The 23,198-nt window shown below is 39.2% G+C and overlaps 1 protein-coding gene across 9 annotated transcripts in view; it reads left to right on the top strand.

The window, feature by feature from the left end:
* Nucleotides 1-23,198, top strand: part of carmil3 (capping protein regulator and myosin 1 linker 3) — a 94,539-nt gene that overhangs the window by 21,895 nt on the left and 49,446 nt on the right. For all 9 annotated transcript variants that reach the window (XR_005608973.1, XM_039601794.1, XM_039601793.1 and 6 more), the window contains 9 exons: nucleotides 856-950; nucleotides 1,377-1,447; nucleotides 1,617-1,690; nucleotides 11,026-11,101; nucleotides 12,752-12,840; nucleotides 15,768-15,862; nucleotides 18,348-18,434; nucleotides 20,771-20,880; nucleotides 22,431-22,508. Coding sequence is in view for 8 of the 9 variants with exons in the window: in XM_039601794.1 (XP_039457728.1) it covers nucleotides 856-950; nucleotides 1,377-1,447; nucleotides 1,617-1,690; nucleotides 11,026-11,101; nucleotides 12,752-12,840; nucleotides 15,768-15,862; nucleotides 18,348-18,434; nucleotides 20,771-20,880; nucleotides 22,431-22,508 (775 nt within the window). In the remaining variant the exon portion in view is untranslated. The remainder of the gene's footprint in view (nucleotides 1-855; nucleotides 951-1,376; nucleotides 1,448-1,616; nucleotides 1,691-11,025; nucleotides 11,102-12,751; nucleotides 12,841-15,767; nucleotides 15,863-18,347; nucleotides 18,435-20,770; nucleotides 20,881-22,430; nucleotides 22,509-23,198) is intronic.

The following is a 23,198-nucleotide window of genomic DNA, read 5'->3' as shown; positions in this document are numbered from 1 at the left end:
GACCCAACAATTCCACCACTGCTCTGCCCTATAATGAGGCAAATCTCATTTTTATCTGGGTGCCATTGTTGCTGGTTAATCTGACAGGGAGAAGACTGAATCATCTGAATCTAATAAAAAGAAATCCTAGCCAAAATGAAAGGTTCGGCTATTTTCACTTTATGTGCGTTCTGCAGCAGGCGTCTTTATTTAGTCAGAGGTTGTTTAGTCGTAGTATTACACCACAGGATGCCTAACACATGGACTTATTGCCTTTAACAGCTGAGTTTGTTGGCTGCACACTAGCTGAATGTCCTGTCCCTGCTCTTTCCACACATTTCCTGGCTTATCTCTACTGCATTATATGAATAAAGGCCAGACTAGACTGTGGTTTAGAGGACTCCCATGAATGTAAGTCTCCTGCTTAAATTATGATTCTCATCAAATAAGCTTTTCAGTCCGATCAATGATAATTTTGTTTTAGTACAAATGTACAGTTGTTGATTGAATGCAGTAGATACAATTACAATTATTAATTAATTAATAAGCATTTAATAAGCATTTCACATATTAAGATTCTTTTCTTATTGTCAGTTGAAATTGAAATTGTTTTTTCACATCTTCCCCCACAAAGAGGATAGCATTTCAAATACTGGATAACAGTTTAGTCAACTGCAATCAAACATTTCCATTAAATGAATATAATTCCATTCAACTTCACATGTACCTTGTGTTTCATTCTAATCTGCACATGATGGCCTGGGAAGCTCTATGACGTTGGACATGGCAAGGACTAAACTGGCTGAACATCTGCACTTTGGCATCATCATTGCCAGCACGAGCTAGCTCTGAATCTCCTTCCTCTCTATGTTTCAGTCCTCCTATTTGTCGAGCAGAGGGAGAAATGCCCGATGGGAGTCACAAGTTTTCACCGAACTCTGAGTCATCATTAGAGCCCCAGAAAACTTGCGGTGAGAGCCCTGCTACCTTTCTAACCACATCTCACACGCACATTCATACATGCAGCACTTCAGAGTCCATTCACACGCTGACTCACTAGCTCACACCAAACCATTTCGGAGTCTTGTCCATAAGTGGGTCAGAAGACCAAAGTTACTGGATGCACTTGCTTTCTGCTAGTAATCCTATTAATCTACAAGAAGAGCTCCTTCATGGTTCTGTACTTTCATCTCACCTCAATATTTACAGCTAATCTCTCCCTCTCAGCTGACTATCTCTGTCTCACTCTTTCCGACTCCCTCTTTCATCTCTGGCCTGCACCCTCTCCCCTCTTCGTTTCTCCATGTCTTCTCCGCTACTTCATTCTATCCTTGCCATTTCCGATCTGTCATGGTCTAGTTTGAATTGACTTGTTGTCCTCTCCTTCGTATTTTCAGGAGGTTTTTCTGAGACTTATGCAGCTCTCTGCGATTACAACGGTATTGGCTGCAAAGAAGAAGTGCAATGGGTGAGGAAAGCATACTCGCAGAACAAATCCACTTGTGTTTGTTGTCTTTATTACCTTTTGTAGATTGCTATTCTTTGCACAGTGGAAAATATCTTTTTCATGATACTGTCTCATATCTCTCTCACACTCTGTCTGTTATTGTTTGTTTCCCTCCTCCTCTCTGTTCCAGGACGTTGACACAATCTATCACTCTCAGGACAACAGGGAGTTCAACTTACTGGATTTCAGCCACCTCGACAGCAGGTGAGGTAGTTTACTGACATTGTGGCCATGCCTAGTCTTAGTACAGTGTGGGAGCTTGCACTGATTTGAACAGCTCAATTAACTTTTGCCAAATTCATGCTGCAGCAGTATACAGTGCAGTCGGTGGCTCTGAATCAGAGTGCAGAGAGCAAATGGACACATTAACACAAACTCATTGTATTTGATATTCATTAGTTCTGCTGGAGTCAGTCTTTGGCAGATGTATGTAACCCACAGACATCAGCCAGGCGTTTGGCACGCTCGCTGGTGCTGCTTTGCCAGAATCGGTCTGCAGCCACATTTCTTTTCCTATTGATTTAGTGGGTTTTTTTTTTCCTTTCCAGTCTGATATGGAATACCCGTCAAGCTACATTTCTGCACAAGTCAAGGCCATTCCACTGAACGGCTCAGTATAGGTGTAGTTCCATACCAAGTTTTGAAGTATTTCATTTGAAAAGATTCTCACAGGAATCGCTTAGTTCCCAGATAGTTCCCACATACATGTACTTCATGTAATCAAATTAGAAGCAAGTACAGAGAAACCTTTGCCAGTTCAACAGAGGAAGGCTTTCTAGGGTAAAACTCAGCAAAATCAGTTTTCAAGTGAAGGGCAGCAGATTTTGAGCTATTTATGGCCTGCAATTTTACCCGCTAGCCATCCAATTCACAGGTCTACGGAAACCACATTCTTTTATGGGCACGGATCTTTTGAAATGAAATAAGATATGGACCTTTTTTTTCCTGATTCCTTTTCTCTTCACCTGATCAGAGTTGAGGTGGGAAGTTTTACAGAATTATCCATTTGCTCCTGCTGGAGTTCAGGGTTACAGTTCTCTAATTGGTCTCTGGATGACAGCTTACAAAATCATGTCCTCGTGTGGAGAATAACAAAGTTTGTATCTGCTCAACCAAATTCTTCCCTGCTCTCGAGGCCCAGTTTGACCTTTTCAGTCTGTCAACATAGAGAGGGGGGGAAAGGAGACATTATTACCAACATGCGTGAACTGATTTATGGCTCTGAACTGTAGAAGATAAGAAAACTGCGTAAATTGATTATGGGTCCAGAATTACCGTCTCACTCGGTTTAGGTGTGTTGTAAACAAACGTAATAAAGCGGTCGACGGGGAATTGAAAGTCAAAACTCAGCACTTAAAACTAATGGTGATTTTATATCCCAGTGCTCTGGAGTAAAGACCAAAAACAATAAAAACACATCTGTGTTCTTGGGCTTTATGAGTGCCTTGTAGGTTTGGAAGAGGTCTGCATTTTATTTTGCATCACGGTGGGCTGTTTTTTTTTTTTCTTCTTTTTTTCTGTGTCTCTTCAGCTGTCACTGTTCATCTTTTCTTACACGAGAGCGGCTATTTGTCTAACAAGACCCTCCGTGGTTAAAATTTTGAGTGCACTACTCTTCTGTTGACTCTCTGGCTCCATTTCCCTCCTGTGCTTCTGTTGGGTTTTGTTAGAAGTTTGCTAAGATCTTAGATGATGTGGAATGAAACACTGTCAGAGGCAGAATCCACAACTCTAAGATGCCATGTGTGCTCTCCTCTACCTCCCTGCTGGTACCTTTTTTGTCTGTGTCTACTTTTTTAGACGTATAGTGTCGGAGCTCAGAACTTGCCCAACTGATACGATCATTAAAAGATTTGACAGCTGACCTGCAAAAGCAGAATTCAGACGAGCTTATTTTTGTTTCAAGATTCATTTATTTATTTGTTTTGTCCTTAAAAATCCCAGAGGTGTATGTATTGTTTCTACTTTCTTGTGTAGCAACAGCCCTTCTGACTTGAGAGAAAACATATTCACATTTAAAAACGTAGATCTCATCATAGGAGTGAAACCTTGCTATGTTGGTAAATCAAAAATCCATTCATAGGAACATGATTGCAGCAGAGGCTCATGAATATATTAATGTCCTTCGCATTGAGAGCCCAAATCACTGCCTTTCTGTTGTTTTTGTTGTTGTTTGTTTGTTTGTTTTTTGTACAATTTCTTCATATTCACCGTGATAAAGAGGAAGCTGCCAGCCCGTACTGTTTTTCAAGATCTTCCTTCAGCATATTGTTCCCATGAGCCCACAATCCCATGCTCAAGAGTCTGTCTCTCTCCAGCCCGTATCAAATCACGGCTGATAAAGGAAGCGAAGAATATCACAAAAAAATAAATAAATAAATGCAGAAAAGTAATCAAGAAAGTCTGTAAAATAACCACACAAACGATGTAAGAATGGGTTGTTCCATGATCATGTGCCAGAGGCTATTTGTGGTGCATTACTCTCTTCCTCCCTTCCTTGTCCTTTCACATTTCTATTCCCTCCGTCTCCCCCGATTGATCTCATCTACCGTTACCGCGAGCGACAGGGCGATGCTTTTTCTGCTGACTGCTGTCTGTCCAAACACAGACTGTGCTCGCTCGTGTTGACTGAAAGCGGACACCTTTTTTCAGGGCCCGTCTCGTCCTCGTCATTTTTGCCTTCTGTATTGGCTCCCCATTCGTTCTCCTCGGCTGAGTCGCTGTCACTCTGGGTTCTGTGTGTCTACTGCAAAGTCACAAATAGGTGGAGTGTGTGTGAATTTGGGTAGAGATTCTGTGTTTTCATACAGTTGCTTGTTTGGCGAGTGAGAGAGAGAGAGAGAGAGACAGAGAGAGAGAAAATTGTTACGCCTTGCTGACTCAAGAACATGTAGAGGCACCTCTTGGATTGACAGTCCACCCTCTGTGTGCATACACACATGCTAATAAGCGCGAGTCTATGTAGAGTGTCCAGCTGCTTTCCAACTTTCTGACTGGTTTAATTTTTCCTGTTACTAAAGTTGGACTCCATAACAAGCTGGGCCATCTGCCCCACCTGTCACTATTACTGGATCTGAGTTGTGTTTAGAACGGAGTTAAACTGTAACTTTGATTCATTGCAATGCAGCACATTCATATGCTTTGAATGAAGCTTTCTCCCTGCTGGAGCAGCTGATAGGATTTGCTTGATTTTTGCAGCACTTAGAAGGCCTTGAATTTTATTATGAATATTTACAGTCTCCCGAGGATGGTTCAAATAGTTACTGTCAAGATGTCAGTCAAGATGATGCTAAAGCTATCGGACACTTAACCTAGATTAACCACTCAGACTCTGTTGAAAGGTCACTTAGCACCTGTAATGCTGATAAATGACCTTATGGAGTATTTTCATTAATGTATTGTTTGGCAAGTAGTGGAGATTCTAAGAAATTTAAACGTCAGTTTGATGCCCAGCCAAGGTTTGCTTATTTTAAAAATCCAATTTTCCAATATTTTAATATTCATTTTCTTTTCTTCCAGACATTCAAAACATAATAGATTTTCATAATTATTTATGTTCTGTTAGCCGCCGCTTGGATCAGCTGGTTGTTGTGTTTATGGTTTCCCAAACATGTGTGTTGCCAACAAGGAAGATGCGGAGTGCCCTCTGATGGGCAAACTATGCGACGTCAACTCTAATAAAATGGTTGAAGGGCATTTCTTGTATCTATTGTTTACTTTACTTTTGAAATTTTCATGTATTTGACGTTAAAAATGCTGATACTGATAAATCGGTAAATTATCAGCCGATAACACCAATGTACGATAAATCTGATTGGTCGATCAAGAGTTTTCAATCTTGGTACTTAATGAGTCTTCCTTCATGATAGTGATGCACTTATCTCTTTGCAAGAAAACAATTAAGCATACAGTACTTAGCAAAAGTCTTGAGGTATCCTCTTTTTCTTTATATTTTGCTAAGAATGGGAAATAGTGCAGGAGTTTGAAACATGAACGGCATGAACTCTCTTAGGTAGCTTTCATGTAATTAGTAAGGAGTCTTCAGGAATAGTTCTCTGGGCTTCTTGAAAGACATTCAAAGCGCTTCTTTGGAGGTTGGTTGCCTTTTCTTCTGTTCTCTGTAAAGATGCTTCACTGCTTCAGTAATGTTGAGATTTGGGCTCTGGAGAGACCAATGATAAATGAAGCTGTTGCCAGTCAGATGCTTTCTGGATGGTATTGCATAGTAGGTCAAAATCTGACGGTATTTTTCGGCATTCATAATTCCACCAATTTTGGCAACACCACTGACTGAAATGCAGCTCAAAACTATAACGAAGCCTCCACTGTGCTTCACAGATTTTTGTAGAACGTCGCTGTTGTACTTTTCTCCTGACCTTTGTACATTTTCATGACAATTTGGACCAAAAGTGTCATGTTTGGATTCAGTGCTGAATGATTCATTGGTCATGTTAAGCAGCTTAACAAACAAAAAAATAGTCTGCAACAAAGCCCTGAGGGAAGACGTAGGCTATAAATACACTCTACATAATTAGGGAAATGGGAAACACTGGGGTCCACAGCTGGAACTAATCGGGGAAAACAAGACAAGGGAAGCAAAACTAAATACAGCACACATGAAACAAGACACTATCAAAATAAAACAGGAAGTAACTAGAAATTGGAACATTAACACAGTGAAGGAGACTTAAGAAGACCCGGAGAGTATGGGGGAGGCAGGATAAACTGAAGGAAGAAATGCAATATTAACAAACTAAAACCCTGAACAGAAACTAGACAGCAAAACTAATAGCACTCTGTGTCTGTAAATAATACATTTATAGTTTAAATAATAAATAATGATACATAATAATATAGTGTAAGTAACAAACCTCAACCAGCAAAAGGAATAACACAAAATCTCTGAATAATACATGAAAAGTAAACCAAGAACCAAGATAAAATAAACAACCAGCAGAACTAGAAAGTGCAAAATTAAAAAACACTGGCTCAAAAACCCAGGACCGTGACACAGCCTGACATGTCTTAAGAAAAATAAGGGCAGTTTTCAACAGTGTCTAATTTTTTTTCCACTTTCTGCCAATCTATTTTCATTATAAAGTAATGTGACTGTTGTAAATCAAGAAAATGTCCATCCACAGCTTCTTAGCTTAATTACCTACTTTGTGTGGTATGCAGGCTGTGGGTACAAAAGAAGGCTGTAAAACTGACAAAAAATCAGACCTCTGCCTAGATAAAATTAATAGTTTTGGACAAGCAATTCTATGACACGAGCCGTTCTTAACAACCTGCAACACAATGCTTAATGGTCCAGAAATTATGGCTTCCTCTTCTACAACCCACTGAGTCAAATTGGACCCTTTGGCCTGCTAGTTCTGGCCCACAGTCTGTATGTTTGACATGTATGTGCTCCAATTATATTCTCTAAAGTACACCCAGTAACAAGAACCTAATATTTTCCAACTACACTTGTGGAAGAACTGTATACAGTTAATTCCACACATTTCTGGGCACTTTGTTTTTTGTAGTTATTTTAGCCATTTACCAGAACATGAAGCTATAGTTATATGAATTATTGAATATGAATATTTGCTTAAAGTGCACATTCTCTGTCTTTTAACAGAAATACTGCATACACCATTGAGGAGTTATAGCCATTTTTCATTTCAGGCACTTAGATGTAATTGGACAAATTACCATAATCATAAATTAAACTGTTATTTTAATGCTTTATTGACAATTCCGTGCAGGTAATAGCTGCTTAAAGTCTGGAACCCGTTGACATCACCAAACTATGGATTTGCGATGCTTGATCAGGCCTTTACTTAAGCTGTCTTCAGTTGTTGTTTGTCCTTGCTTCCTTGTGTTTTTGTTTTTCCTTCATTGTAATCGATGCTTGATTGGGTTAAGATGAGTTGATTGACTGGGCTTTGCATAATTGCCCATCATGACCTTTAAAAACCCTTCTGGGTAGTTCTTGCAGTGTGTTTTGTCTGTCTATACCGTGAATCGCTGTCCACAGACCTTTGCTGCACTTGGCTGAATCCAAGCAGAAGTTTTAACTCTGCTCCTCACAGTTTATTCATCTGTTAACATCATCAGTTAACACTAGTGACCCAGAGCCATGATAGACCACACATGCCCACGTATCACACTTTCTTCAGTGTGTTTTCTAGGGGTTGTAATTTCCAAGCCCTCTCCATGTTTTTCTCTTTCCTTCAGTCATTTTGCCACAGGCATTCATTTCATCTGTGCAAAGGAGCCAGTTTCAGAGCTGGTCTGGCTTTTTCAGATGTTTTTTGTCAAACTCTTATCTGGCCTTTCTGTTCTGAAGGCTAGATGTTCTGAATAGATTTTTCTTTGCTATGGAAAGGATCCTCCTGTCAGCCACCACTATTGTCTTCAGTGGAGTTCAGCCTTTCCTGTGGACAAATACAAGTTTATCAATGTGTGTATATATGTGAACTTAATTATTATGTATTATCCAGTCCTTAAAATCCACTCTTGCCTTTACCCAAAATTGATTTTACAGATAGTCCTGCCGTATCGATTGCACACTTCTATCTGTATAAACAATCATCTGATCAAACTTGAACACTCTTTAATTTTGTTTTAATTTACCAAATTTGGCCACAGGACAATAAAAAACAAAAACAAAGCTAAGCATTGGGAAGAGCAGGCATATTCAGTTAAAGAGACCGGCTCAGCCTTATTGATATTCTACAAGTTGCATAAAACAAATTTCAAGTTGCTGTATTTTCCAAGTTACATATCCATATCAAAAATAATAAAACCCATAAATAAATAAATCATGAACAACGATAACTCTTAACCTGCCACGCCTTAAAAAAGCTTCATATAGAATCAGATATATTTGAAAAGTCCAACTGTTTAACGTATTTGTGAAAAAGGTCCCACATCATGTTAAATTTCTGTCTAAAGGCCCTTAGGTGTTTCTAAGTAGAGCAGATCCAACACATACTAACAGCTTCTCTTATCCATTGAATATGTAGGGGAGCTATGGGAGATTTTCGCTTAAGTCGTGTTCTACATTTAGGCAGTAAAGTAGCAAAGGCACTATAAAAAAACACGATCCATTAGCGCATTAGGTCCAACTGGTTTTCCAGTGATATTTGATCAGGATCTAAAATTTCTTCCTGGAAGTGCTGCAAAACCGTGCAAGATCAAAACATGAACGGGATTTTCCTGGGACTTGACGACACCGGTCACAAGTTAGGTTTGTCTTTATAAAATTGAGAAATGTTGTAATTCGTAATAAATGTAGGCGGTGCATGCTTTTAAATGGAGTTAATCCAAAAAGAGGATTTATGTGCATTATGAAGGACATGTCTTCAAAGATCTTCTCCCCTAATTCCACATCCAATGTTTTGAAAGATTTCAAGGAAACCAGATGAAAGGAAGGATTCTGAGAATAAATACAGTATATGAAATCATTCCTTTCTAGTTCAAGTATCGAAAACCTGGAGACTAAGGGAATGTTTTGCTCATAAAGCTACAGATTTGTAAATATCTAAAGAAATTATGTTTAGGTTATCCAACTTTGTCAGACAACTGATGGAAAGGGGCAAATGTTTTATTAATATAGAGGTATTTAAATGATTTAATACCCAGGTTGGGCCAAGTTTGAAATGCATCATCTGTTAAAGATGGAGGAAAGACATGATTTACAGTTACAGGAGCAGATATTGAATATGTTTGGCGATGAAAACTGTGCTTGGATTGCCTCCAGATTCCCAGCATTATTATACTAAAGACAATAATGTCTTTATTATACTCAGAAGAGGAACTTTTCATGGAGTGAGCTGAGGCTGACAGAGATGCCAACTCACGAGAAGCAGCTTCATTGTAAGCCAGACTGATGACAGCCAAAATGAGTCAGATTGCAATCAGAATTGAGTTATTCTTGAATTATTAGTTCTATAATAAAATTTCATTCTTGGTAAACCCATAACTCCCAATTTTTTTTTAACTGTTTGTGAAAATTGTCTAACCTGTGGGGTGTTTTTATTTCAAACGGAGTCCTCGATAACAGATTCAATTTTACAAAACAAACTTGCTTTAGGAAACCGGTATACGCTGAAATACTTCAAACACAAAAGGCTCAAAATACAGTATTTATGTGCATTTATACTTTATTTTCGTTTTTGGTTGGTGAGGAAGAATAGTCCTGGCAGGCGTAAGGCAGCTAAAGTAGAGGGGTTCCTTTGACACCTTTCTCTGTGATCACTCCAACTGTATCTTGGTAATCCTGTTTTTCACACTTTATTTTCTCTTCACTGGTTAGAAAAGTAGTCTCTGAAATGTTATTGTTAAAGGAAAAAGCCTCGGGGGGTGTCTATTCCTGACCCGTATGCAGGAAAATTGGTCAAGTATCCATGTTGATATCGATGTGCATTTTCCCCAGAGCACTGTAAGAAATGACTGTTGACTGGCCACTCTGCTCTCTTGCCTCTAATTCCTTCTTGCTGCAGATGACTAAAGTTTGAAAGGGATAAAGTTTCATATCCCTGTCCTAAACCTGAAACGATCCATTTAAGGACATAAACTGCAGCAGATTGACCCGCTGTGCCACCGCGTCCGCACGTACCAGTACAAATTGACACATAAACACCAACACGCTGCATGACTGAGCTGGACATCATAGAGGTCAATTACATGTCCTGCTGTCAAAACATGAATCAGACAGTGCTGATGAATCTTGACGTGTGCATCATCTGCTCGCTTGCACAGACTTGGCCGTGTTTGTCAGAATGGACTGGTCTGACGGCTGTCATGCTAATGAAAAAAGAACACAGCCTGTAGCCATTTTATTCCTCGGAGATAAACTGTGATGTCCTGGCTACTGCAGTTACTGGCAACAGAAACATCCTTGGTCAGATTACTCTCTTTCCTCCTCCTTTTCCCCCCCTTTCACTCTGTGTTTTCCTCTGTATCATCCTTTCTTCATCTTTCCCTGGGTGTATTCGCTTTCTCTGTGCCTCCCTTCTCTCTGTGTTGCTGCTTGTTTGTCAGATGATGTATAGCAGGTGTAGCAGCAGTACGGCCATAGTTGGACCTTGGAGGATTCTAAATAACACCCTCTCTCGCTCTCTCTGTTCTCTCTCTTTCTCCCTCCCAAACGCATGCACAGGATCGTCTGTGGGCTCTATGTCTGGGTGTACAGTAGTGGATGTAGCAGTGTTTGAGGTCTGTAGCTGGGATCAGAGTGTGGCTTTATTGAATAATCCACTGACCCGGCCATCGATCTTTACATCTCTCTCTCCTTTCCTTTTTTTTTCCATTTCACTCTCTGCTTCTTCTCCTCAGCAGGACTGCAGTATCAGTCATCTTTTAGAAAGCAGCCCTGCCCGTGCTGTTCTCCCTGTCACAATGATAAACTGCTTTTTACCAAATGCGGAGCATAGAATAAGTTTGGCCTGAGATAATGTAAATTTATAGATCAATGGGATCAAATGGTTTTGAGCAGATGGAGTTTGCTAATTTAAAGATTTGAATTTTATCTGTCTTCTTCTTTCCAGGGACTTGGCAGTGATTGTGGCATCCATTGCCTACAACACCTGGTTCACCAAGCTGTACTGCAAAGACATGCGCATAGTAAATATCTTTTTTTTTTTTAAATCTCTCTCACTTATGAACTGTCTTGCCAGATGTAGACTAACAATGTTTGTAAATGTAAATGTTTGCACTCTTGTGTTGTCTATTGATTTATTTTTTTATTGGATCAGCTTGTCTCTTTGGCGTTTTTAGAAAATTGTAATTTCTTTGTGTTTCTCAGAACGGTAAACACTTAATAGTTAGCATGCTAACACTTAATGATAACAATTGTTAAAATAAAGGTAAAGTAGCGTAGAAGGTGCACTTAAAGCGGTTTAATTTTCCCAAAAATCAACAGTGCATCCTGTGCGCCTAATGTATGAATTCTGGTTGTGCTTACTGACCTTGAACTGATTTTATGTGGTACATGGGTGCTCAAAAATCTGTAAAAAAAAATGTTTTAGTACGACTTTGGTAAGCTACGAAGCTCCACCGCTTGATGGAGCATTACGGCTACTGTAGTCAGGAGCCTCGCGGAGTAATCTGGGTCCAAACTCCGCTTCAGGTCCCAAAGTCAAACAGACACTGCGGCATCACTGAGAGTTAAAAACTGTCCAAATTCCTTCATATTTAATAAAATGATCAGCGTTGCTACTTCACCAGATGTAACAATCAAGTTTAACATCCAGGCATCCATGAAAACAGAATTTATTAAATTTAACAGAGTTAGAAGTTAGCAGGAAGTTAGCTCGCTAGTTTCCACCTAAACATGATATACCACGTTCTGACTGAGAGATTTCTGAAAAAATTCAAACGTACAGCTCTGCTATCACTTCCAACATAAGTGAAGACAGAAAACTAAACAGCAGTGACTTTTGTAGGGTTACTGAAGTTGGACTAGCTGGTATATAATGATGTGCTACATGATCGCTAGCGACACAGCTATGTTAGCATAACATAAACACAGTGAAGCTGGAGGATGAACATTAACTTTTTTCCACTGTTAAAAGTTAATGTGAGGGTTCCCGATGGTTTGGAGCAAATGCAATCGCATGACAGGATGCTGTAAACGGACCAAACTTAAGTCAGGAGAACAACTGAGATAATCCATCCACAATACGAGGTTAGTCATTAACATACTGCAACAACATGGGGATAGAGCAGCTGCAAGAGAATTCAACATTAATGAATTAGTGGTATGGAAGTGGAGGAAGCAAGAAGAATGAGCTGAGTAAAGTTTGACTTATCTGACTGTTTTGTTTCACTTAATGCGCCTATTCAAAGGCATTGTATGTAAAACCAAAGATAAGATATGAGTTGAAGTTCATTTAAAGATTGTTTTCTAACATCAGTCTATAGACTTCTTCCTTAAAAGCAGATACAGCATCTTTTTTCCATTGTGGACTGGATGTATTTACAGCTTGTCTTTTTATGAAAAAATAAATGACTTGATCCTGGTTTTGGATCATTAGGCAAAAAGTAATTTGTAGAATAGAGCATCGAGGGCTTAAGGAAACTATCATGGGCTTTTTTTCTATTTATGTACTTAATCTTTAATGTTTTATAGGCACAACAGTAAAATAGATGCAAAAAATAAATAAATAAATTGTAGATTATTTTGTTACAGCGCTGCTTGTAGTTTTCTTTTCCTGTCCTTCACTGCGGCTCGACACCACCACGTTCCACATGTGCTGTGTGTTTTTTCTTCAGGGGTCAGAGGTGGTGGACCAGGTTCTGCACACAATCAGCAAGTCCAACAGTCTGGAGGAGCTCACTCTGGAGAATGCAGGACTCAAATCGTAGGTTTCCTATTTCCTGACATCATCATCATCAGCCCTACCCTCACCTCTCTTAATCTAATTTCCTCTCCTTTTCTTCTCCTTGCCCCTTCACCTCTTCTCTTTTATCCTTTTGCACTCTCCAGTCTTTTCCCACTCTTTCTCCTTCCTTTGTCTCCTCTCTTTTCACTTACACAAGTCTTGTCTCACCTCTTCACCTAAGCTCACCTCACCTCACCTCTCCACTTCTCCTCCCCTCCCCTGCTGTCTCTCGCCTCTCTTAACCTCCACTCTTTCATCCAATAAAGCTCAAATAAAGCCTCCCCACCTATCTGCTTGTGGCAGTTGTATTGTTTCTCCACTGAAATAGATGTGAAATTTTGGGCTTCACCTGGCAAGACGTTCCACCTTCTATGTATGGCTTGTATCATTTAGCAGAGCAGTTTTCTTATTTAGTGTTAATTGAGATGAATTGGCTGCCTGAGGGCACGATGATTTACTGCGGCATATTGATGGAGTTTTTATACTTCCCCTGTGTTAAATCACTTCCAATAGAAAGGGTCATTTTTGTTGGAGGTGCTCTACAAGCACTATGCCAAAAGCCCTTACCTTCAACAAGAGAATAATCGACTTCAATACAATATGTTAAGATACTCAAATAATATATAGCTTAAGGTGCCTATACTGACATATATAGTTTCTGATGTGGAATTTCAACAGAGATTTCAGGCACAAATATAAAATGTCACTTTTCACTTGATTGTTTACTTCAAACATTAAAGGAGATTGAGTAATCCTGACTGCATGAATGCTTGGAGATTTGCCTTGAAATAAATAGCAATTCGGCCCAAATAAAACAACAGTGAATGTAAATGTTTTATGTCTGGTTTGCCTTTTATATATATACATATATATATATACACACACACACACACACACATTATATATACATATACATATACATATGTATATGTATATATAATGTGTGTGTGTGTGTGTGTGTGTGTGTGTGTATTAGAACATGCCTGTGGGGTTTATAAATCTGCTACTGTATAATTCATTTGTTCTGCCACTGTGTACATATTGTTCTGTGGATGAACAATATGTACAGAAGTGTTGGGAAACAGTGGACATTGATCAGCATTAGCTTTCATTCTGAGTGGTGTTTCTAGCCAACAGACAAAAGTAAGTCAGATATCCCCTGTCCTTGTTTCTCTCCAGAGGGAAATGTTTGACTCTTTACAAGTTAGCTAGTAAACATGGTCCATCTAACTTTGCTTGGCTGTAGTCTGGTGCTATGTTCATCAGAGTTTTGTTCAAACTAGCCTTGGTCAGCTGAGAATAAGCTGCCAGTTGGCTAAAAGTATAAGTTGTACTAGTTCATCTCAAAAATAGAAAATCTTGAAAATTTCTTGAAAATTTCTTTTTCTTTTTTTTTTTTTAAAAAAAAGATCAACTTATATAAATTCCATAATCTTTAGATGTAAACTGACCTATTTCAAGCATTTTTGTTTTAATTTTGAGCTCAATATTTATGAAAATCAGAAATCCAGTATCACATATTATAACAATATTTGTTATAAAAGATTATTTAAATACAGAAATGTCCAGCTTGATACGTGATTGGGGCTCTTTTACCAGCAATTACTGCATCAGTTCTGTGTGGCATGGAGGCCATCAGCTTGTGCCACTGCTGAGGCGTTATTGAAGCCCAGCTTGCATTGATAGCCGGTGCTTCTCATCTTCTTCTTAATAATACCCCATAGATTCTCTGTGGGATTTAGGTCAGGAGGGTTGTCTGGCCAATCGAGCACAGCAGTATCACGGTCAGCAAATCATTTGGTAGTAGTTATGGCACTGTGGTCAGGCAGGTACTGTCCAGTCCTGCTGGAAAAGGAAATCAGCATCTCCATAAAGGTTGTCATCAGATGGAAGCATGAAGTGTCCTGAAGGCTTTTGGTAGACCAGTGAACCAATCTTCAGCAACTCCAGCAGATGACGTGGCACTCCAGATCATCAGACTTTACAGACTTGTGGCTCTCCACTCTTCCTCTTTCTCAAAACTCTAGAAAATTAATTTCCAATAGAAATGAAACCTTTTTTTTCATCTGAAGAGAAGACTTTGGACCACTGAGCACGAGCCGAGTTCTTCTCCTTATCCCAGTTAAGATGCTTCTGACATTGTCTCTGGTTGAGGAGTGGAACGATATGAGGACTACGACAGATTTGTAGCTCCTTTCTTAAAGACGTCTGTAGGCGGTGACTTTTGATGCTCTGACAGCAGCTGCAGTTCACCTGCAGCACAGCTCTCCTGTGTTCTCACCTTTTCTTGACAGTTCTCTCAAGGCTGTTTGTGCACTTTTTCCTGCCACACTTTTCCCTCCTAGTCAACTTTCCATGAATACTGTTCAACACAGACCTCTGCACACAGCCAGCCTTTTCAGCATTGAGCTTCCGTGGCCTCTCCTGAAGGATGTTGATGATCTGGAAAACTATCAAGTCAGCAGTCTTCCCCATGATTGCAGCCAAGTGTGCTGAGCTAAACCGAAAGATGCATGTTTATATGATTTGAACCATATTTTACTTAAGCTTGAAATGACATATTCTATTAATTTGAGATGCTGGACTTCTGAATTTGATTAACTATGAGACCCAGTTGTCAAAATGAAAACAAAAATGGCCTGAAATTTGATGAATTTGAAATATTAGAAAGTTTACCTGATTTAATTACATTACCTTTTTTTGAAGCATGTGCAAAAGCAATACTAGCTTAATTAAAAAAAATCTAAAGTACCTTTATCAATTAATTGGTACCTTTAAGCAAAACACTGGAATTATTGTAAAGTGCTTTGAGGTAAGACAGAAGATTTGTTTTGTCAGTATCTGAGATCGGTATTGAATTTTCAATTTTGCAGAAATAAAACTTTTCTTTTTAATGTTGTCCACAGGGATTTTCCACAGAAGATGGCATCTGCATTATCAGAGAACCCAGCCTCTGTGATTCACTCTCTCAACCTGGCTCATAACACACTAGACAACCAAGGTACCAACCTGCACTCTATGAACTCTTCTTCCCTCCTCCCGCTGTCTCTCTCAGGGCAACTTTGATTTTTTTTTTTTTTTTTTTTCCCATGTTATTACTTCACAGCTTTTGTTTGCTTTCAAAGAATTCAGAATCAATCTCTGTCCTCACAGAACCTTTTATTTTCTTTTTTGTCTGTTTTTTCTCATTTTTTTTTCTTTCATATATTTCAAGCTATATGTTTTGATTGGTCTTTCACTGTGGAGAAATCCTTTATTTTTCTGGTCTCACTGCTCACCACACAATCCGAACCTCTTAGACCTTTCTGCACACACACACACACACACACACACACACACACACACACACACACACACACACACACACACACATTTTGCCACTTTGTGGTCTGTCTCTGCAAGTGAGAAATAAACGCACACACTTCAGGCAGCCTGAGGTGTGTGTGCAGAGTCAGGCGTTGCATGCATGCAAACGTCACTTATTAGCTCATTTCTGTCCTCACGTCTGACACTTGTCACTTCTACTCACCTCAATTAATTCTTAGTGCTTCCCCCTTATCACCCTCTTTTTGAGTGCGTGTGTGTGTGTGTGTGTGTGTGTGCGTGTGTGTGTGTGTGTGTGTGTGTGGTTACCCGTGTGCCGAGATACTTACTTTATTGTAATTGGAGCTGTAAAATTACTGCAGCCTTATCACAATAATGCACATCTTCACAGCAAAGGATGACCTTCGGTCTGTGTGTGCGGTTGCCTTCTAAAGTAAAACTTCTCTAGATACAAATAAACAAAAAAAAGGATGTGAGGGAGACACGAACTAGGAGACAACTTTTGGCATTTCAATGAATTCCATTTTTAATAAAAGCAAAGCCTTTCATATTATCTCCATGGCTGCAGTATATTTAATGAAACTGCTGAGCTGAATCTCTTTTGTTATGTACAGTAAGCTGCTTTTTGTACAAGGTGCTCATGTGGATTACTCACTACAGTATGTTTAAAAAGTAAGGCTGTAAATTATGTCAATGGGGTTTTTATTTATTATTTATTTTTAGAATTGCAAGGGCATGGTTTGGAGAGTGCATACATAAGGGAGTCTAATGTTACATGGCCAAACTATATATAAGCTCTGTGAGGGCAGATAGATGCAGGGATGTACTGTAAGCAAGCCTTTTAAGATTTATGCCCCTACTGAAAAAATGATTCAAAGAAAACATGAAATACCAACGCTGAGATTGAAACTGTGAAGAAGAATGTGAAGAATGGGCTCCTTTTGAAATCGATGCCAGCAACAGTGAAATCTTTACCAATGTGATGTACTTTTTGTAAAATAGGACTGTGTGAGCATTATTGAAAGTCAGACCTGAGCAGAATGCAGTGTTGCTGAAGTGACCATCTTGATGTGTCACTTTCTCTGGGTTCAAACATTGTTGGAAAAATTTGGGATTTGCAGTAGAAGCAGGAGTTTTGCAGGCAGGCGACTGATATTTTATTTACATCTTCTCATGCAAATGGAAAATATGATGAGGTGAATGGTTTCGCTGATTTTGAAGCTTAAATATGCAGAAAACACATTTTCATCCAACTTTAGTGTTAATCTCCAGGTACATACCTTTCTTTCTTTCATTTTAAGAGCAATTTCCTTTTAATATACCCAAAATTTGTGATGGTGTTCTCTCATTTTCCCGATATGAATATTTGAAATACTAATATTCATCTAAAGCAGCCAGCATTGTTAATAACTCGTAATATTTCTCAAATTTGCTGGTTTTTAAGTTAAAGGGTCTAAATTAAATAATGCATATTTCGCAAATTGTAGATTTAGGCCTGCAAATCTGCTGTCGGAGACTGGACTTCAAGTGACTGTGACTTCAAGGATTCATTCTTCTCAGAGTCCATAGTTAGAGAGTCATAGTACCAGATATTTACCATAAAAATAACCCATCTCAAGTAGTTTTCTATGTAATTTCATATTAATATGGCCTCTAAACAAGTTATACTAAAAGATATGTGAAAACACCCCTGCCTTCATTCCCTGAAATATTTTTTTCCGGGTGGTCAATGTGCAGGTGAACACATGCCACATGGCCAGAGTGCAGCAGCCCAGTTTGAATCCCACTTGCAGCCCTTCACTGCTCCACTATCAAATCCAATCTGAGCTGATCACATGTGACATTTAATGAACTGACATGGAATGACCAAAATGTTATTTAATATAGGCTAACATTTCAGATCAATTGCTTTGTATTTTTTGTATTTAACCTGGAAAAAATATGTATCAGGTCTTCATTTTCCAGAGCCCAGCGTGGTATCTACAAGTTGCCTAACCATTTCATAATTCACTGTTAATGAGCAAGTCTGTTGACATTTTTGTGATTTGTCACTGAACTGCTCATTTAATGTCTTTGGTGTAGATAGATCAATATATGTGTTCTTATGTTTAAGTGATGACTTGACTTTCCTCTCTGTCTCCCCCCACCCCTCCTCCTACCAGGAGTTTCCAACCTTATTCAACAGGTGTGTCGCCTTAACAAGGGCCTGCGTCTCCTCAACCTCTCCAAGACTTCACTTTCCTCCAAGGGTAAGTGTGCTGCTCTTAGACACAGCAGCCCCTAGTGGCTGACTGTGTGACAAACACAGATTTTTATCATTGTGAGTTCATATTACATTACACAAAGCAGTACAAAACACTGTGTCTTGCTCAAAGACAGCTTGGAAATTGTCTGTAAAAGCTAGCTGTAAGCCAGGTTGGGTGGAAGAAACAAACCTGAGAGTCACAATGATGGCCTGCTGCTCTAAATGCAGTTGCATTTGAGCGGGCATTTACTCAAACAGAAATGCAGACCAGTAAATGTCCCACGTGAATCCATCCAGCAAATAATAATCAGGTCAGAACTGAAAGTGGTCGATTATTTATATAAAAAAAATATCCCCCATGAAATCCTGTGTAGGCATTAGCAGAGTGTCCCAGTTTTATTGCTTTTATCCCAAACAATATATTCAACAGTATTAGAGCAGATTCAAAAGGATAATGTTAATACAGATGTAATTCCATATGCTTTTAGCTTATTCTTTGATGATTATTGCAAATTACAAGTAATTCCTGATCTTTAATGGCATTATGGGTAATGATTATCTGATTTAGCTGATATAATAGACATTTCTGTCGTTACAGAGAACAGTATTATTATACTACTTGAAAAACACACAATGTTGTAACAACATAATTGTTTAGAAACACGACAATATTTTAAAAAATGAATTAAATTAACGAAAACCAAAAGTACTTACATAAAAGCTAATGGTCAAACAGGCTAATCTTTACAAGCTAATGTGACGTCAGGGGTACAGCTTTCCTGAGGGATTAAACTACCTCGACCCATTTCAATGAAAAAGACCTATTTTGTTGATCCAAGATTCAGTTTGTTATCAAGTAGTGAAACACAAGGAAACCAAACTCTGGCTAAAGCTAACTAGCTAACTAGCATAGTTAGACTGTAACAGTCATTTGAGTGCCATTAATGAGACTTGTTATCTTGGTTTTGCCCGTAAGTCTCATTTTTAAATGTGCTAAATGATTAATATGTTTATTGTAGTCACTGTACTTGCTTGGCAATACATGTATATTCATATAAATATATTTTCTGTTCTTTAGCTTGCAAGTTCTCCCCCCTCTCAAATCCTCTGCTTGTGCATTTGCTGCTCTGCTCATTTTCAATGCAGTATAGGCAAGGAGATGTCTAATTTAAAGGTATAGCTAAATTCAAACTTCATGCTACAGACAGTGACCTTGACTGCTTTTGTATGTTATGAATGGGAAGACCACACTAGGCGCCGTTTTAAAAGCCACTGGGTTGAAACAGTGATTTGGGAGAATGCAACGATGATGCTGACCTTGAATGTTGGGTGTTGGTAGGTGGGTATGACTTTGCAGGGGCTGAGCACTTTTTGTTGAATATTTATAGATCTCTCTCGCTCCCCCTCCCCCTCCTTCCTTCTGTCTCTAAAACACCTATGCCCACACAAGCCCGTATGCACATTTATGCTATAAACACATGCTTACGTCACCTCTCGGATGTTAATCAGACATGCAAATAAGCTGATGCCTCCAAAGAACTCTCACACCGTTGCTCCTATAGACACTCGACAATGTCACACAGACTAGTTGGCCTCCAAAAGTCTGCGCTTGCAGCAGAATCAAGCAGCTGATAGATGGATTGAGGCAGAGTGTGGGGTGGATTAGACACTCTGCCCCCTCTTCCCCTCATTTCCCTCCTAATCGCTACAAATTAGGGATGAACAGCTTACTGCCTTGCCAGCTTCAGATAGGCACATGCAATGGCTGTCTTGTTCCAACCTCCTCTCTAGTGCTAAAAACGCTTCCTGTTGGTTGTTATCAGTGATATATTTTAGATTGAATACAGCATGGAGAAATGATAGTTGTAGGCTTTGCATTTTTTTGCTCTCCTAGATGTTTCACCAGTGCTGTTGCTGTGTCTGTATTTAAGCTGTAACCTGACATGGGGTGCTGTGTGCTGCAGAATGAGGATTTTAATGAGGGCTTCCATCAGGCCTGTGGCTGTAATTGTGTAGTGATCTGATTTGTACATACTTTTGTTTGGCTTTCAGGGCGCACTTGGAAACTGGAATAGTGGGTAAAAGGTGGCTGGTTTCCTCTGAAAGCTCTTTTCGTACAAGCCTGCCATGCGCTGACAAGTCTCTGCTCAATTAGTTTTTATTTTTTTGCCACAGATTGTTTTGTTTTTCTTCGCTTCTTCAGCTTTTTTATTCCTCAGTTGCTGATATGTCATGTCCAGAGCATTAAATTGGCCCCCTGAAAAAAAAAAGATGATTAAATTAAACTACTGTATCCCTTCTCTTTTAATCCTTTATCACCTCTCCTATCCCCCCCATTAGGTGTGGTTTCATTGTCCCAGGCACTGTGCTCAGCTGACGACTATTCCAATTCTCTGCTGCATCTGGACCTTAGCAAAAACCCCGGGGTTTTATCTGGAGAGGATGCTACAGTAAGGCACAAAAATTGTTGCATTGTGTGTTCCCATTCAAATTTATTAATGCACACTTACTGTAAAAAATCTTGAGTGGAGGAGGGGGGGAAAGGAATCTTGTAATATTATAATAAGGAGTTTTTACACTTGCCCATCAGGAAAGAGTCAATGTATCATTGCATGGAAAATTCTCAGGCCTTTGTTACTTACACTGTTTAAAATATATTAATGCTGATAAACTGGAAAATCATCATTTTTTCAGTCCTGCTGTTATGCCACCTTAGGATGGAAATCTGGCATTTTTATATAAAATGTAAAAAAAATACATGCGTACATAAGTATTGATTCTGACTTTCTTTGACCAGGTTCAGTCAGTTTGCGCAGTGAAAAAACATTTTTCAGCCCAGCTACAGATTCTGAAGGGCAAAATGCTTCATTTTGGTCTTATCAGACCACAGGGGCTTCTTCCAGCCTACTTCAGAGTCTCCCATGTGCCTCCTGGCAAACTGTAGCTGAGATGCCTGCGCTTTTTAAAGAATGATCATTTTCTTTTCCACTTCCCCATAAAACTGTGGAAGATGAAGCGACTAGCAAGTTGCTACTGCCTCCACAATCTCTTCAGGCTTTCAGGCTGAGTCTCTGAAGCTCAGCACTCCTTCGGTGTTGCCTTAGCTGCTTAGTCAGGCTTTTTTTTTTTTTAAATCCATACCCTGACTTGTGCGTTTAGGTCACAGTTTAGCTGAATTGCTTAGAGGGTTTTTCCAGTTATTGCAGATGCAAATGTCAGATGTTACAAATATTAATAGTAGTATTTATACTAATATACATAAACAACTGAAACATGTTTATATATAATTAAGACATTTTATGTCTATAATTTAATATGTAATATAGGTTTATACTCAGTTTAGATCACTTTACAGATTAATTTTGACATTGTGATTTAGTGAAAGTCAGTCATTTTCTTTAATCCATTCAGTTCAATTCAGTTTTATTTATATAGCGCCAAATCACAACAACAGTCACCTCAAGGCGGTTTATATTGTAAGGTAGATCCTACAATAATACATACAAAGAAAAACCCAACAATCATATGACCCCCTATGAGCAAGCACTTTGGCGACAGCGGGAAGGAAAAACTCCCTTTTAACGGGAAGAAACCTCTAGGTTCAGGGAGCCTAGAACCAGGCTCAGGGAGGCTCCGCTATCTGCCACGACCGATTGGGGTGAGAGATCGGTGTCAAAATGCTGGATGCTGTTCAGAACATGACTGATTTATCTATATATCAGCAGCTGTTTGTACTGGCATTTATAACGGTTGATAAATGAAAATCTAAAAAGTAAAGGATATCAGAATATCAGACTTTTAAATCACTAAACATCAGCATTGGTATTGGTCTTAAAAATCCTACATTGACTGGGTCCTAATGATGTTAACTAATTCCCATGTGAGAGTGTATCAATTAATCCAGTGACCACTGCCCTTGACTGTGGAGATGATTACTTGTGTACATCCTTGACTCAGAAATATTAACACTATATTAAAGTCTCTCCTTCTTCCCATGCAGAACCTGTACCTCTTCCTGGCCCAGCCTAACTGCCTGGTCCACCTGGACCTGTCTGGGACAGACTGCACTGTGGACTCGGTTTGTACTCGCTGTCTTTGTTACAGTTGATATCCACCCATCACTATCTGATCTCATCACTAGAATGGGATTCAAGCCAAGAAACAGAAAGACCTAGCGGTCTGAATATGAAACGCCTACCACACAAAACCTCACTTTATTCCATATCTCATAGAGATTCTCTCTGCATAATGCTTTGGGTGAAAGTGGGAGCTCTTAGAAGGGCCAATAATGAAGATGTATAACCTTTGTGAATTATACAAATGATGTCTTTTACGGAAAGCACACAGAAGCATTTGTTGCAAGCTTTTGTTCGCATCTTTGTTGTTGTATGTCTAAATTTAGCATGTCTGTGAGCCAGTGTGACAAATGGCGTCTTGCTGTGGTAGCAGATATGCTAACAGTGGAAAGGATGACGGAGCTTTCTCTCAGGGAGAGAGTTCATTGGCCACACTTGAACATGTCTGTCCCTGCAGATTACTGCTGCGATGGCAGTTGGTTTGCTGCAAATATGCGATACTGTGTGGTTAAAAATGCTGAAAGTTACAACTGTACTCACGTTTTTAACGTCTGTGTCTCCTTAGAAGATGTAGGGGTTTGTGAAAAGGTCACATTTTATTGTTCATTCTCAGTCATTGCTGCTTTGTCAGTGCTGTGTTGCTGCTGATGCCACAGAAGGCCGTAGGGACAGGCAAGGTTGGGTAGAACAGA

The sequence above is a fragment of the Oreochromis aureus genome, linkage group 18 (genome assembly GCF_013358895.1).
Source record: "Oreochromis aureus strain Israel breed Guangdong linkage group 18, ZZ_aureus, whole genome shotgun sequence".
NCBI lineage: Eukaryota > Metazoa > Chordata > Actinopteri > Cichliformes > Cichlidae > Oreochromis > Oreochromis aureus.
The sequence above is the reverse complement of the archived record's forward strand: the minus strand, read 5'-3'. Positions and strand labels throughout refer to the sequence as shown.